The sequence below is a fragment of the Staurois parvus genome, unplaced genomic scaffold (genome assembly GCF_062004578.1).
Source record: "Staurois parvus isolate SC_StPar_1 unplaced genomic scaffold, SC_StPar_1.0 ptg000578l, whole genome shotgun sequence".
NCBI lineage: Eukaryota > Metazoa > Chordata > Amphibia > Anura > Ranidae > Staurois > Staurois parvus.
In genome coordinates, this window is record NW_028318374.1 from 6,525,005 (window position 1) to 6,539,684 (window position 14,680).

General features: G+C 41.7%; 1 protein-coding gene across 2 annotated transcripts in view; it reads right to left on the reverse strand.

The window, feature by feature from the left end:
• ZZZ3 (zinc finger ZZ-type containing 3) overlaps positions 1-14,680 on the reverse strand; it is a 77,529-nt gene that overhangs the window by 16,567 nt on the left and 46,282 nt on the right. For both annotated transcript variants that reach the window (XM_089692187.1, XM_089692188.1), the window contains exons 4-8: positions 11,271-11,418; positions 8,704-8,816; positions 2,095-2,163; positions 1,862-1,963; positions 285-380 (exon numbers count right to left, since the gene is read on the reverse strand). In XM_089692187.1, coding sequence (XP_089548313.1) covers positions 285-380; positions 1,862-1,963; positions 2,095-2,163; positions 8,704-8,816; positions 11,271-11,418 — 528 coding nt within the window. The remainder of the gene's footprint in view (positions 1-284; positions 381-1,861; positions 1,964-2,094; positions 2,164-8,703; positions 8,817-11,270; positions 11,419-14,680) is intronic.

Here is a 14,680-nt window from a genome sequence, read left to right on the forward strand (position 1 = left end):
AACAGTCACTGCTGCGATGATTTGCGGCGAGTCCTCTAAATGGGCTTATTGAAGCACAGCAGGAAAGTAGCCATACTAATAACATAAAAGAGAGGCAAAAGCTCCACCTGGTGGCTGAAATGAAGACAACTAATCTATGAATTATTTCCTGAATTAAATAGAAACTAAGAGTGAGCCATAATAGACAGAGAAACTACGGGCAGAAGGCTCACTGGGCAGCACAAAGAAAACAGTGATGCCGGAACACACGAAGTAATCAGAGAAAAATCTTTGTCCTTTTTTACCTTTTTAGAATACATGTAAAGGTTTGGAGTTCGCCCTGGCACTGGGATGCCAGCTTTGGTCAGTTTTATAAAGTACTTCTGCACTCGACTGGCCACCTGCAAGAACAAAAAGCGACAATGATTAAAAAAATATTAATAATTGTATTTTATATGAGGATGAGCAAAATACCAACCCCCAGCCAGAAAAAAAGTCTGTCCCGTTTTCTTCGCTATTGCAAGCACCCTCAGGCTGTAAAACTGGTCCCCACAGCCTCTTCTCTATGCTTTGGCGTTCTCAGGTCCCCCACTGTCATTAAGTCAAATGCAGAGTCCATAGCGCTGCATTGCACATTAGAATGATGAGGGGCGGTCCATAGCCAGATCGCAGGGAAGTAGAGCAGAGCATTGTCTGCCAGGGGAGTGGAGGATCAGATAAGTAAAACTATATGATGAATATAAGATCAGAGAGCACGTAAGACTCTAATGAGGTCAGCAGCAATTGCACAAAAAAGGAACCCAGAACCTTATATAAAACATACACAAAAGTTGGTGCAGCACTGAAAAACTTAATATATATAAGTGCACTATTTAAAGTGCTCTGCTCCACCGGTGTGATGTCACGGCGTACGGCTCCTCCTTGACGCATTTCGTGTGCACGCACGTTATCAGGCACACCCCTTTTGATAACGTGCGTGCGTACGAAACGCATCAAGGAGGAGCCATACGCCTTGACGTCATGCCACGCCTCCGGAGCCTCATGAAGGTCCGGCAGCCATCTTAGAGAGTGGCTGGACTCCAGCCGGAGAACAGTTGCAGAGTAATACATCAGTGGTTCATATAGTGAACTCGGTGTAGAGCTATTCACCCTGAGGTCATCACAGAGGACAAGGGGGCGCTCTTTACGTCTGGTGGAAAATAAATTTAATCTCCAAACACGGAAAGGTTTCTTCACAGTGAGAGCTGTGAAAATGTGGAATAGACTCCCTCAAGAGTTGGTTCTGGCCAGCTCATTGGATTGCTTTAAAAAGTCCTGAATTATTTCCTAGATACACAGAATATAACTGGATATAACATTTATAGGTAAAGTTGATCCAGGGAATATCCGATTGCCTCTCGGGTGATCAGGAAGGAATTTTTTTCCCAGCAGGAGCAAATTGGATCATGCTTTTGCTGGTTTTTTTTGCCTTCCTCTGGAGCAACTGTGGGTGTAGGATTATAACTTTTTTTTTATGGTTGAACTGGATAGACTTTTGTCTTTTTTCAGCCAGGCTAACTATGTAACAATCTCAGGGCTTTTGAATGTCTACACGAGGGAGGCTTTTAAAAACACCTATGGGAATAATGTTGTTAAAATTAATGGTCTGGCGACCGAGTCTCTTTAATAATGACATATCAAATCTAACCAGAGAGACTGAGAGCCTATACAGGGCCGATTTTCTTCCCTTCCGACAGCTGAGCATGGCAGTGGGCATTATTAAAGTATGAGCAATACAAAAGACCACTTTAAGATCCCTTCATGATAGCGTCAAACACATATCTCTCACTTAGCGAGATGGTCTTGTGCCACTGATGGTGAAGAAGAGCGTGATGCTACACACCTGTTTGGAAGTCCTGTTTCCCAACTCATCAGCGATCTTTTGCCACCGCTTGGCCTCCACCTCTTCCGGGGGGTACTTCAAAAGCAGTTGCTCCAGTTTTTTCTATTTAATCATAAAATGAAAACAATTTGGTGTTTTTCATTTGTGTTGAGAGATACACTAAAGAATGAATCTATAGCGCTGGAGAAGAGATGATCACATGGATTTACAATACAATTAACTGGATCCTTTACCTGTTCTTCCACTGTCCACAACTGATTAAAGGTCCCTGGCTTGGAGTCCATACATAGTCGGCCTCTTACCTGTGATACAAGTCAGAATGAGCGTAAGCTCGCCACGAGGCCACATAATATATATAAATACACAAATCATTTCAAGTAACAAGACTGGGACTAAAAAGATATATTTTTCTTTTTAGGAAAATATAAAACACTAAATACAAACATGAAATTGATATATGGGAGCCGCTTTGCTTGCACAAGGATTTGTCATCCAGTTCTGAGATGCAGACAGCATACAACATCGCCCTGTCTGGCTGGGCAGGAGACTTGACTTTTTTCTCTGCTGCATTAACACTCAGGCAAGGTTCAAACTATTGTGTGTCGTGCCTGCGCAGATGTGGCAGCTTATTCATTTAAATAGGCTGCTGTGCCTGCGTTTCACACAGGAAAAAGGTTCCTGCAGCATTTTGAAAATGCAGTGGCTGGGAAGTCGCATGCTGCTTTTGAACCATGCCATTTCCCTGTGGTTCCCAAACTCACACACACGGTGCACTTTTAGAAGCTTAGGGATGCCCTTAAGAATGAATGGCAGCCCCGCAAAACCTCTAAAGCACAGCGCGTTGTGGTTGCAGGAACAACTGCGATTCCGCACCCTCAGCCACCCGCAAAATTATTTATTACAGGTACTTATATAGTGCCATCAATTTACATAGCTCTATATATATATATATATACACACACACACACACACGTGTATATATATATATACATATATATATACACATACATACATATATATATATATATATATATATATATATATATGTATGTATATATAGTACATTCACATCAGTCCCTAACCCTCAAGGGGTGTACAATCTAAGGTCCCTAACTTACATTCATACATTCACATACTAGGGTTCATTTAGACAGGATACAATTAGCCAACCAGCATGTCTTTAGAGTGTGGGAGGAAACCGGGAGTACCCGGAGGATATCCACAAAGGTACAGCCAGAACATGCAAACTTCAGGCAGGTAGTGCCGTGGTTGGGATTCGAACCAACGAACCCAGTGCTGCCAGGCCAAAGTGCTAACCACTTAGCAACTGTGCTGCCCAATAGTGTAATCCTAGCCTTAGGAGGTCTTTCCCTTCCCCCAGCCTGTGACTGGACAGTAAAAAGAGAAACAGCAGACTGGCAAGTCTATATCTCAGCTCTTTCCTCCTCTCAGCATGTCCCTTGTTAGCTCATGAGTCCAGCAGTACAACTAATTGGCTGTTTGTGCTGCTTCTCACTTACCCAGTCTGAGCTCTGCTGCACAGGTGAGAGAAAGTCAAACTCAGACACTTACTTTCCTTTAATTTTAAAAAAAACAAAGATGTGTAATTTTGACTGCCTGGAAGTTCACCTTTAGAACAGTTTAACAAATAGGCAGTTTGGACTAAGAGGGCTTTTAAACAGTCTTTAATGTGACTTGAAAAAAAAATAAACTAAAATAACCTAGATTTTTTTTTAATTTGTTATAATTGAATTTGTTTGCACATACTTAATGTGCTTTCATGAAAATGCATGAATGCATGCTTAATGCAATGCACATTTACAGTCATGGCCGAAATTGTTGGCACCCTTGATATTTCTCCAGGAAATCATGTATTTCTCACGAAACGTATTGCATTAACACATGTTTTGCTATACACATGTTTATTCCCTTTGTGTGTATTGGGACAAAACAAAAAAAGGGAGGAAAGAAAGCAAATTCGACATAATGTCACACAAACCTCCAAAAATGGGCTGGACAAAAGTATTGGCACCCTTTCACAACTGCGGATAAATAAGAATGTTACAAGCATGTGATGCTCCTGTAAACTCACCTGGGGCAAGTAACAGGTGTGGGCAATATAGAAATCACACCTGAAAGCAGATAAAAAGGAGAGACGTTCACTTAACCTTTGCATTGTGTGTCTGTCTGTGCCACACTAAGCATGGACAACAGAAAGAGGAGACGAGAACTGTCTGAGGACCTGAGAACCAAAATTGTGGCAAAATATCAACAATCTCAAGGTTACAAGTCCATCTCCAGAGAACTAGATTTGCCTTTGTCCACAGTGCGCAACATTATCAAGAAGTTTGCAACCCATGGCACTGTAGCTAATCTCCCTGGTCGTGGACGGATGAGGAAAATTGATGAAAGATTGCAACGCAGAATAGTCCGGATGGTGGATAAGCAGCCCCAAACATGTTCCAAAGACATTCAAGCTGTCCTGCAGGCTCAGGGAGCATCAGTGTCAGCGCGAACTATCCGTCGACATTTAAATGAAATGAAACGCTATGGCAGGAGACCCAGGAGGACCCCACTGCTGACACAGAGACATAAAAAAGCAAGACTACAGTTTGCCAAAATGTACTTGAGTAAGCCAAAAGCCTTCTGGGAAAACGTCTTGTGGACAGATGAGACCAAGATAGAGCTTTTCGGTAAAGCACATCATTCTACTGTTTACCGAAAACGGAATGAGGCCTACAAAGAACAAAACACAGTACCTACGGTAAAATATGGTGGAGGTTCAATGATGTTTTGGGGTTGTTTTGCTGCCTCTGGCACTGGGTGCCTTGACTGTGTGCAAGGCATCATGAAATCTGAGGATTACCAAAGGATTTTGGGTCGCACTGTAGGGCCCAGTGTCAGAAAGCTGGGTTTGCGTCCAAGATCCTGGGTCTTCCAGCAGGACAATGACCCCAAACATACGTCAAAAAGCACTCAGAAATGGATGGCAAAGAAGCGCTGGAGAGTTCTGAAGTGGCCAGCAATGAGCCCAGATCTAAATCCCATTGAACACCTGTGGAGAGATCTTAAAATTGCTGTTGGGAAAAGGTGTCCTTCCAATAAGAGAGACCTGGAGCTGTTTGCAAAGGAAGAGTGGTCCAAAATTCCGGGTGAGAGGTGTCAGAAGCTTATTGATGGTTATAGGAAGCGACTGATTTCAGTTATGTTTTCCAAAGGGTGTGCAACCAAATATTAAGTTAAGGGTGCCAATACTTTTGTCCAGCCCATTTTTGGGGTTTTGTGTGACATTATGTCATATTTGCTTTTCTGCCTCTGTTTTATATTTGTTCCAATACATACAAAGGGAATAAACATGTGTATAGCAAAACATGTGTTAATGCAATACCTTTTTTGTGTGAAATACTTGATTTTCAGGAAAAATATCAAGGGTGCCAACAATTTCGGCCATGACTGTATGAACCACACCTACGTTTTAAGCTCAGTAAATCTATGTTGACACTACAGATTGTAACGTGTATGACCCTTATATACAGTGCCTTGAAAATATATTCATACCCCTGAAAGGTTTTCCACATTTTGTCATGTTACAACTAAAAAAGGTAAATGTATTTTATTGGGATTTGATGTGATAGACCAACAAAAAGTGGCACATAATTGTGAATTGGATGGAAAATGTTTTCAAGATGTTTTTACAAATAAATTTGTGAAAAGTGTGGCAGCATTTGTATTCAGCCCCCCGGAGTCAATACTATGTACGACCCCCTTTCACTACAATTCCAGCTGCAAGTGTTTTTGGGGATGTCTCTACCAGCTTTGCACATCTAGAGAGGGACATTTCTGCCCATTCTTCTTTGCAAAATAGCTCAAGCTCTGTCAGATTGGATGGAGAGAGTGTCTGTGAACAGCAATTTTCAAGTCTTGTCACAAATTCTCAATTGGATTTGGTCTGGACTTTGACTGGGTCATTCTAACACATGAATATGCTTTGATCTAAACCATTCCATTGTAGCTCTGGCTGTATGTTGCGGGTTGTTGTCCTGCTGGAAGGTGAACCTCCACCCCAGTCTCAAGTCTTTTGCAGATTCTAACAGGTTTTCTTCTAAGATTGCCCTGTATTTGGCTCCATCCATCTTCCCATCAACTCTGACCAGATTCCCTGTCCCTGCTGAAGAAAAGCATCCCCACAACATGATGCTGCCACCACCATGTTTCACGGTGGGGATGGTGTGTTCAGGGTGATGTTCAGTTTTAGTTTTCCACCACACATAGCGTTTTGCTTTTAAGCCAAAAAGTTCAATTTCAGTCTCATCTGACCAGAGCAACTTCTTCCATGTTGCTGTGTCCCCCACATGGCTTCTTGCAAAATGTAAATGGGACTTCTTTCTTTCAACAATGGCTTTCTTCTTGCCACTCTTCTATAAAGGCCAGATTTGTGGAGTGCACGACAAATAGTTGTCCTGTGGACAGATTCTCCCATCTGAGCTGTGGATCTCTGCAGCTCCTCCAGAGTTACCATGGGCCTTGTGGCTATTTCTCTGTTTAATGGTCTCCTTGCCCGGCTTATCAGTTTAGGTGGATGGCCATGTCTTGATAGGTTTGTACCACTCTTTCCATTTTCGGATGATGAATTGAACAGTGCTTCGTGAGATGTCCATAGCTTGGGATATTTTTTTATAACCTAACCCTGCTTTAAACGTATCCACAACTTTATCCCTGACCTGTCCAAAATGTTCCTTGGCCTTCATGATGCTGTTTGTTCACTAATGTTCTCTAACAAACCTCTGAGGGTTTCACAGAACATTTGTATTTATACTGAGATTAAATTACACACAGGTGGACTCTATTTACTAATTAGGTGACTTCCTAAGGCAATTGGTTCCACCAGATTTTAGTTAGGGGTATCAGAGTAAAGGGGGCTGAATACAAATGCAGACCACACTTTTCAGATATTTATTTGTAAACAATTTTGAAAAACATTTATCATTTTGCTTCCACTTTACAATTATGTGCCACTGACATCAGTGGGAATAAACCATGCCCATTCTTTGGTTTTAATGGGAGCACTGGCACCCCATCGTTGGTGTCATTGTGAGGAATTGTGCTCCATTTTTAGTGTCATTGGGCCTGCTTGTTGTCATTGTGAGGAATTGTGTCCCATAATTGATATCATTGGGAGGATTTGTGCTGCTCCATTGGTGTCAGTGGAGGGAATTATGCCCCATTGGTGGTATCAGTGGATAAAACCGTGCCCCAAGGGCCAGGTAAAAGCAAACAAAGGGCCGCATCTGGCCCTCAAGCCACAGTTTGGAGACCATTTGTCTATCACATTAAATCCCCAAAAAAATACATTTACGTTTTTGGTTGTAACAAGACAAAATGTGGAAAATTTCAAGGGGTATGAATACTTTTTCAAGGCACTGTACACTATTTTGCCAAAAGTACTGGGACACCCCTTCAAATCATTGGATTCAGGTGTTCCAAACACCTCCATGTCCACAGGTGTATAAAATCAAACACCCAAGCATGCAGACTGCTTCTACAAACATTTGTGAAAGAATGGGTCGCTCTCAGGAGCTCAGTGAATTCAAGCGTGGTACTGTGATAGGTTGCCACCTGTGCAATAAGTTCATCTGTGAAATTTCCTTGCTGCTAAATATTCCACGGTCAACCGTATTATAACAAAGTGGAAGCAACTGGGAACAGCAGCAAGTCAGCCATGAAGTGGTAGGCCACATAAAATGACAGAGCGGGGTCAGCGCATGCTGAAGCACACAATGCGCAGAATTTGACAACTGTCTGCAGAGTCAATAGCTAAAGACCTCCAAACTTCATGTGTCCTTCAGATTAGCACAACAACAGTGCGTAGAGAGCTTCATGGAATGGGTTTCCATGGCTGAGCAGCTGCATCCAAGCCTTACATCACCAAGTGCAATGCAAAGCGTTGGATGCAGTGGTGTAAAGCACACCGCCACTGGACTCTAGAGCAGTGGAGACGTGTTCTCTGGAGTGACGAATCACACTTCTCTTTCTGGCAATCCGACGGACGTGTCTGGGTTTGGCGGTTGCCAGGAGAACAGTACTAGTCTGACTGTATTGTGCCAAGTGTAAAGTTTGGTGGAGGGGAGATTTTGGTTTGGGGTTGTTTTTCAGGGGTTGGGGTTGGGCTTGGTCCCTTAGTTTCAGTGAAGGGAATTCTTAAGGCGTTAGCATACCAAGACATTTTGGACAATTTCATGCTCCCAGCTTTGTGGGAACAGTTTGGGGATGGCTCCTTCCTGTTCCAACATGACTGCGCACCAGTGCACAAAGCAAGGTCCATAAAGACATGGATGAGTAAGTTTGGGGTGGAGGAACTTGACTGGCCTGCACTGGTCCTGACCTCAACCAGACAGAACACCTTTGGGATGAATTAGAGTGGAGACTGCGAGTCAGACCTTCTCGTCCGACAACAGTGCCTCACAAATGCGCTTCTGGAAGAATGGTCAAACCTTCCCATAGACACCCTCCTAAACCTTGTGGACGGCCTTCCCAGAAGAGTTGAAGCTGTTATAGCTGCAAACGGCGGGCCAACTCAATATTGAACCCTACAGACTAAGACTGGGATATCATTGAATTTCATGTGCGTGTAAAGGCAGGCAGACCAATACTCTTGGCAATATAGTGTATATCATACTTTGTTGTATCATTTGGTGTAGAGGCAGCAAATACTTTCAGTACCAACGGCCCCGATATCTAATGCACAATATTGATACATTGCCCGAAGACCACAATGCATAGCTATGGTTCCTCACCAATAAATGTCATCAATGGGTACAGACTTCCCAAAACCCTTCTCTTACCTGGGACACATTAATCGCAGAGCTTTCCTGACCATCACTCTGGGGCAGGACAGAATAACAGGAAGGCTCTCCATCTTTTTCTCCTGTTCTCTGAGAATTGGCGTGTAGCCCAGCTGTCCAGAGCAAATAAGGCATTCTGTGTTAGTGCCTTCATTACACAATGTGAACCAAAATTCATTCCCTCATAATAAAGTTGGTCTTGTTTACTTATATTTGAGAGAATAAATGTTAAAGTAGATGTAAATTCTAACTCAATGGGGTTGAGTTACTAAAAGCAAATAGACTGTGTACTATGCCAGTGTAATTGCACTCTGCCAGGGAATGCTCCAGAGTTTAGTAAATGAGGGATAGCTCTGCTGACTTTCTTCAGCAAATCAAGTGCAAGCAAAAATGCAGTTTTTTTACTTGCATGTGATTGGGTAGTCTCTGCAAAGTGAAGCTTCACCTCATTTACTAAGCTCTGGAGCAAGTTCCTTTGCAGAGTGCAACTGCACAAGCAGTAAATCAACTCCAATTACATTTAGGTTGCTTAAGTCTCAAGCATCATAAACAACTTCCATATTTAAAACAAAATACTTCATTTAATCCTTTCTTGCTGATCGCCTTCTTTGCAGCAATTTTCTTTCTACATACACTCTAGTGATAGCTGCATGACGTGTCTCATGGCAGGTTTACGGATGTTGATAACATGGAATCATTACACAATGGCCTGCATAATGCATGCAAAAAGGGAAACACAGAGGCACGATTGGAAGACGGGCTGAGCATTGTCACCCTAAAAGCAAGCAGTGCCTGAGCAAGGACCTTCATGGCAAGAACACCAGATATCATTTTCCATGAAAACTACAAATTCAAAAATATTGACATTTGACTTTTAAAATTAACCACTTCAAGTCCGGACACTTTCACCCCCTTCCTGTCCAGGCCAATATTCAGCTTTCAGTGCTATCACACTTTGAATGACAATTGTGCGGTCATGCAACACTGTACCCATATGAATTTTTTAGCTTTTTTTTTTTTTAGACAGATTTTATTTTGGTGGTATTTATTCACCACTGGGATTTTTATTTTTTGCTATGAAAAAAAGTCCAAACATTTTGAAAAAAAAAGTGTTTTTCTTATTAAATTTTGCAAATAAATAATCTTTCTTCATAAATCTTGGCCAAAATGTATTCAGCTATCTTTTTAGTAAAAAAAAAAAAACCCAAATTAGTTTATAACAAAAAATTATAATTTTTCAAAAAATGTTTTTACATTTTTAATTTATTTTTTTTATATTATGTTTTTGGTTTTTTTTTAAACATACTGTCACTCTCGCAGTACAGTGTCACCATAGTGACACTACTACTTGTGGGGGGTGCTTTTTTTTTTTTTCTTTACACCGATTGCTTTTACACCTATAAAAGGCTGTAAAAGCAATCATTTCTCCTTCTCTCTGGCTGCATTCTTGCAGCCATTGAGAAATACTGTGAGAGCTGTGATTGGTCACAGCTTGTCACATGGTACAAGGCAGTTGTGAATAGCCTTGTACCATGTGACCTCTGTGATCATTCAAAGATTTCACTAGTAGTAAGCAATGATGTCAGAAGTGGCATCTTGCTTACTACTATTCATGTGATCACTGATTGGCCAATCGGTAATCACATGATCGGGACCTCGCACAGAGGTCCCATGCAGCGATCGGTGTTCCGCCGTGTCCTCCGGATACAGCAGGCGCCAGATCGCGGTGCCGTGCACTCCCAGGAAGCGGGCACAAGCAGAGAATGCGGGAGGACGTTTATAAATGGCCACCCACTACTGCACTGCTCCCGTCCGGCCCATGTACATAAAGTGGTTAACTTCACACTAGGGTGCAGGTCTGTACACCACCGAGACACGCGTACTTTAATGGTAGGTATTGCCAGGTGTTTACATTTAGCGACATCAGCTCAGCCTTTACAAATCAATGAGAGGCTGACAGTGGCCTCGGCTGTCAGAATGTAACTGCACATAGTACAATTACATGTGATTAGGGAAAGAAGAGTGGCCCCAAACGGAGATAATTTGCAGTGTATGGCTCTGCTTGCCCATGTTATTGAGTCTTAAAAGAGGGTTTGCATCTACTTTATTCATCTTATTTTTCCCCACTGCATTACATAAAAAGAAGCAAGAATCTGATTGGTTACTGTGAACCTACAATAAAAAAAATGGTTCTTTCTGAAGATCTTAACTTATATAAGGCTCAGTACTAGAAGAATAGACAGTGTACATCTTTTAAATATCAATATACAGAATCAAAGCTGATGGAACATCGCAAGCTGCTCCAAATATCAGTTCAGACTGTACCTGGCAGTCAGTCCAAGAGCTGTAAATTATCCATTTTTGGAAACTGCCAATGTGTTTCTTAGGCCAAATGTGGTCAAAAGTGATTGGACAGAAAAATATGAAATTAAAAAAGAACCTGTCAAATGTCACCTGCTTCTGCTAAGATACAAATTGTGTAGGAGAAATATGCCAAGACTGGCTGAGCAAAATTACAAAATTGTGAAATTGGGTTCAGCGGGACTTCTGTCTTAATCCTTACTAACCTTTATCAAAAATGAGCTTCACTCTTCTTGAATTCCGTTTCCTGTTTCTGAACTCTCGTTCAAAATTTCCAAGAGCTGAAGTATACTGGTCCCAAGAAACTTCTGGCAACTGAACGATCCTCTGAGGGCGAGGAATCCCGATATCCATCTAGTTAGAAGAAAGCATTTAGGTTCGACTTTCACCTTCCAAACAGTAAGGCTTCATTCATACAAGCCTGTTGTGTTTGTTTTATTTAAATGCATAAGTAAATGATTTGGAAAGTATAGTATTTTTTGTACATGAATGTTTCATTCACACGGGGTGTACTCTAGTGTCCATCTGTGCATTTACCTTCACAGGGATGCATTTAAAAGTCTTTAAATGTGTAATGTGAAGATTCTGTGTAAGTACCTGTAGAATAGAACAGTGATCTGTGCTGTGCACTGGAATTTTGGGAGACGATATGATGACAAGTATTATAGCATTCTTGGTTTATCATTCATATCTTTATAGTGATGTTGATGGGCCTCAGTACTGATATCTGCCTCCTCAGTCATTGGGAGTCTGCTTTGGTTTCCCCTATGTTCGCCTATAAGACTTTTTCTCTGGATCCTTTGGCAATGTACACCACCCATGTGAGCCTTTTTCATTGTTTTATACTATATTTGTGCACATTGTTTATGAATTGAAGATTAATGTATATCATGTCTTCTACAGTATTAATGTTTTCTCTCCTCAAATATACGGTCCTGAAAAAGCTGAATGCGAAATGCGTTGACCGTTGAAGATGGCCAAAATATGAACATGTTATACATATTCATGTCAACTACATGTTATGAGGTGGTTATAACTTTTTGGGGGTACTCCCCATATATATTTTTAACAAAGGCATATATTTTGATATGTGTCTAATTTTATAATATTGTTTGAAGAAAATATATATCATTTTTATTACAATTATGTGTGGTCTCATGTGGTGACTATAAAGTCCGCTTTATATCTTCTAAAATCATTTTAGAGTTTTTTTCCTTTTTTTTTTTTCCCTCCCCCTCTATGCAGTGACGCACTGGTCACTGCCATTGATGTCAAATGGAACGCAGCAGCTGCACGGATACAGCCATTGTTACCAATATGAAATTTGTGTGAGCACAGGTGCTTGTCCCCGAACTCACACTATCTACATTGGGGGATAAGCACCTGCACAGGTGTCTAATTAGGAGCAGCGGTCAAGTATGTGAATCAATGGGACTGCCTGCATGGGGATGCACAAACCATTGGTGCATCCCCAGGCGGTTAAACATGGCCCCGCATAGACATACGCTGTAGCACTCCTTCACTTCCAAGCATCATGCATTTAGACACAGAGTATCTAATCTGTCCCTGGACACAGATTTCTATATCTCTACACACAATTCAACTGAAATCACTTGAATGCAAGGTAAACACAGTGTTAATTATACCACATAACATCATTAATGTAATAATATGCATTAAGAAATGTCTGATAAATGCATATAATTGCAGGTATGTCGATGCCCATGTGACTGAATATCTTATTAAATATTGTATAAAGGGAAAGGTGACTGAACTACTTTTCAAGGTGGGGGTCTAGAATTGCGAACAGTATTGCAAACATTTAGCGCTCCTTCACACTGGTCCTCTGAGATGCATTATCGTGTGTGTTGTGTTAAGGCAGCTTATTCATTTTGAAAATCCTGCCAAAGCACAGTAAGCAACTAAAAACTGAAGCTGCAGCACAAGTCCATAGGTACCTGCTTCACTTTGCTAAGTTAAAGAGGCTGTAAAATGCCTAATATGAGAATTCAGTATATACATATGAATTAAATTGAAGGAAACTTTCTTTAAGATGAAAACATGTTTCCAGTTACATAATCTTAACCACAATTTCATCACTGTTGTGCTGCTCCACTATTCAATTACCTGGCCTGGGGAGAAAGGGGTTGTTGTTGGTGACCAAACTGTGTTTAAAGTGTTACTAAACCCAGGACCCTGCATTCACTATATCTGGCCTCCCACAGTACACACAACATGGAAACGCAATTATTTTATTACATATAAACTGCTAAATACCTTTTCTCATCAACAGTATATAGCAGTCTTGTGACTTCTATCAGTGTCCAGTCAAGCACTGGTTAAAACTTGTAGGAGGAGTTTTCATTCTGCTCTGACTGTCCTATGAGGCTGCATAACCCCTGACGACCCAGTCTGGACAGTGCTGATTGGCCCTGTGCTGATCACATGCACCTTCCCCCAAGAAAAAAAAAAAACCTCTCTAACAATACATACTGAACTGAGCATGTGCAGAGTGACTCTTAGAGCTCTGTACTATCAGCAGATGGATTGGGAGATGAGGAAGAAAGGGAGGATCAGAGAAGACAGGATCAAACAGCCTTTTTACACAATGCAGAAGATTAACCCCTTAGGTTCCACAGTGAGTATAACAAGCATGCACACTTGGCTTTTCCAGTTTAACTTCGAAGATTATTTTATAAAATATTCAGCCTTTTCCTTAAACTGGAGGACTTCAAGTTTTTCTTGAGAAAACTTTGGAATTATGGTTGTGGTCATACCCCTCTCAATGGCTGGGTCTGCCACAAGTGTGGCTCTGCCAAGAGGAATGAATGGGGAGAGTGGTACATATAAGCAGTAGAAACTAGACATGGACGGGCTTTTTTCTGCAAAGGCTGCGCAGTGCCAAGCAGGGCCATACAGTAAAGAGGTGAAGAGCAGAGCTAAAGGTATTTCAATAAGTGTCTTTAAAAGTGAAGTTGTATATTAAAGCAACCCTTGAAGCTGACCTCTGTTCTGTGAAGGGGGGGAAACTTTACAATTACCTTATTCCTCATTCCCGCAGGCTTCCTCCATGCTGTACGAACAGTTCCCCGAAGTCATTCCTTCACTGCCTGACTGGTCACTGCTCCTTGATATTATCCCGTACAGCAGTGCTGCTGAGGTTATAGAGGGTACATCCACAACCCAGGAATTAGGACAGCGGAGTACAGTACAGCCTGACAGGTGATCAAAGAATAAGGCTCTGTTCACACTGGCATTGATTGGCAGGAGTTTTAGGGGAAGTTTTAATGCTCCTCAAACTCCTATGCAATTGATAATATGAACAGCACACAGTGCTGTTCACATTATCAAAACACAAAGAGTGGGGCAGCACAGTGGCTAAATGGTTAGCACTTCCTCCTGGCAGCACTAGGGTCGTTGGATCGAATCCCAGCCACGGCACCAACTGCCTGGAGTTTGCATGTTCTCCCTGTGCCTGCGTGGGTTTCCTCCGGATACTCCGGTTTCCTTCCACACTTCAAAGACATGCTGGTAGGTTAATTGAATCCTGTCTAAATTGGCCCTAGCATGTGTATGAATGTGAGTTAGGGACCTTAGATTGTACGCCCCTTGAGGG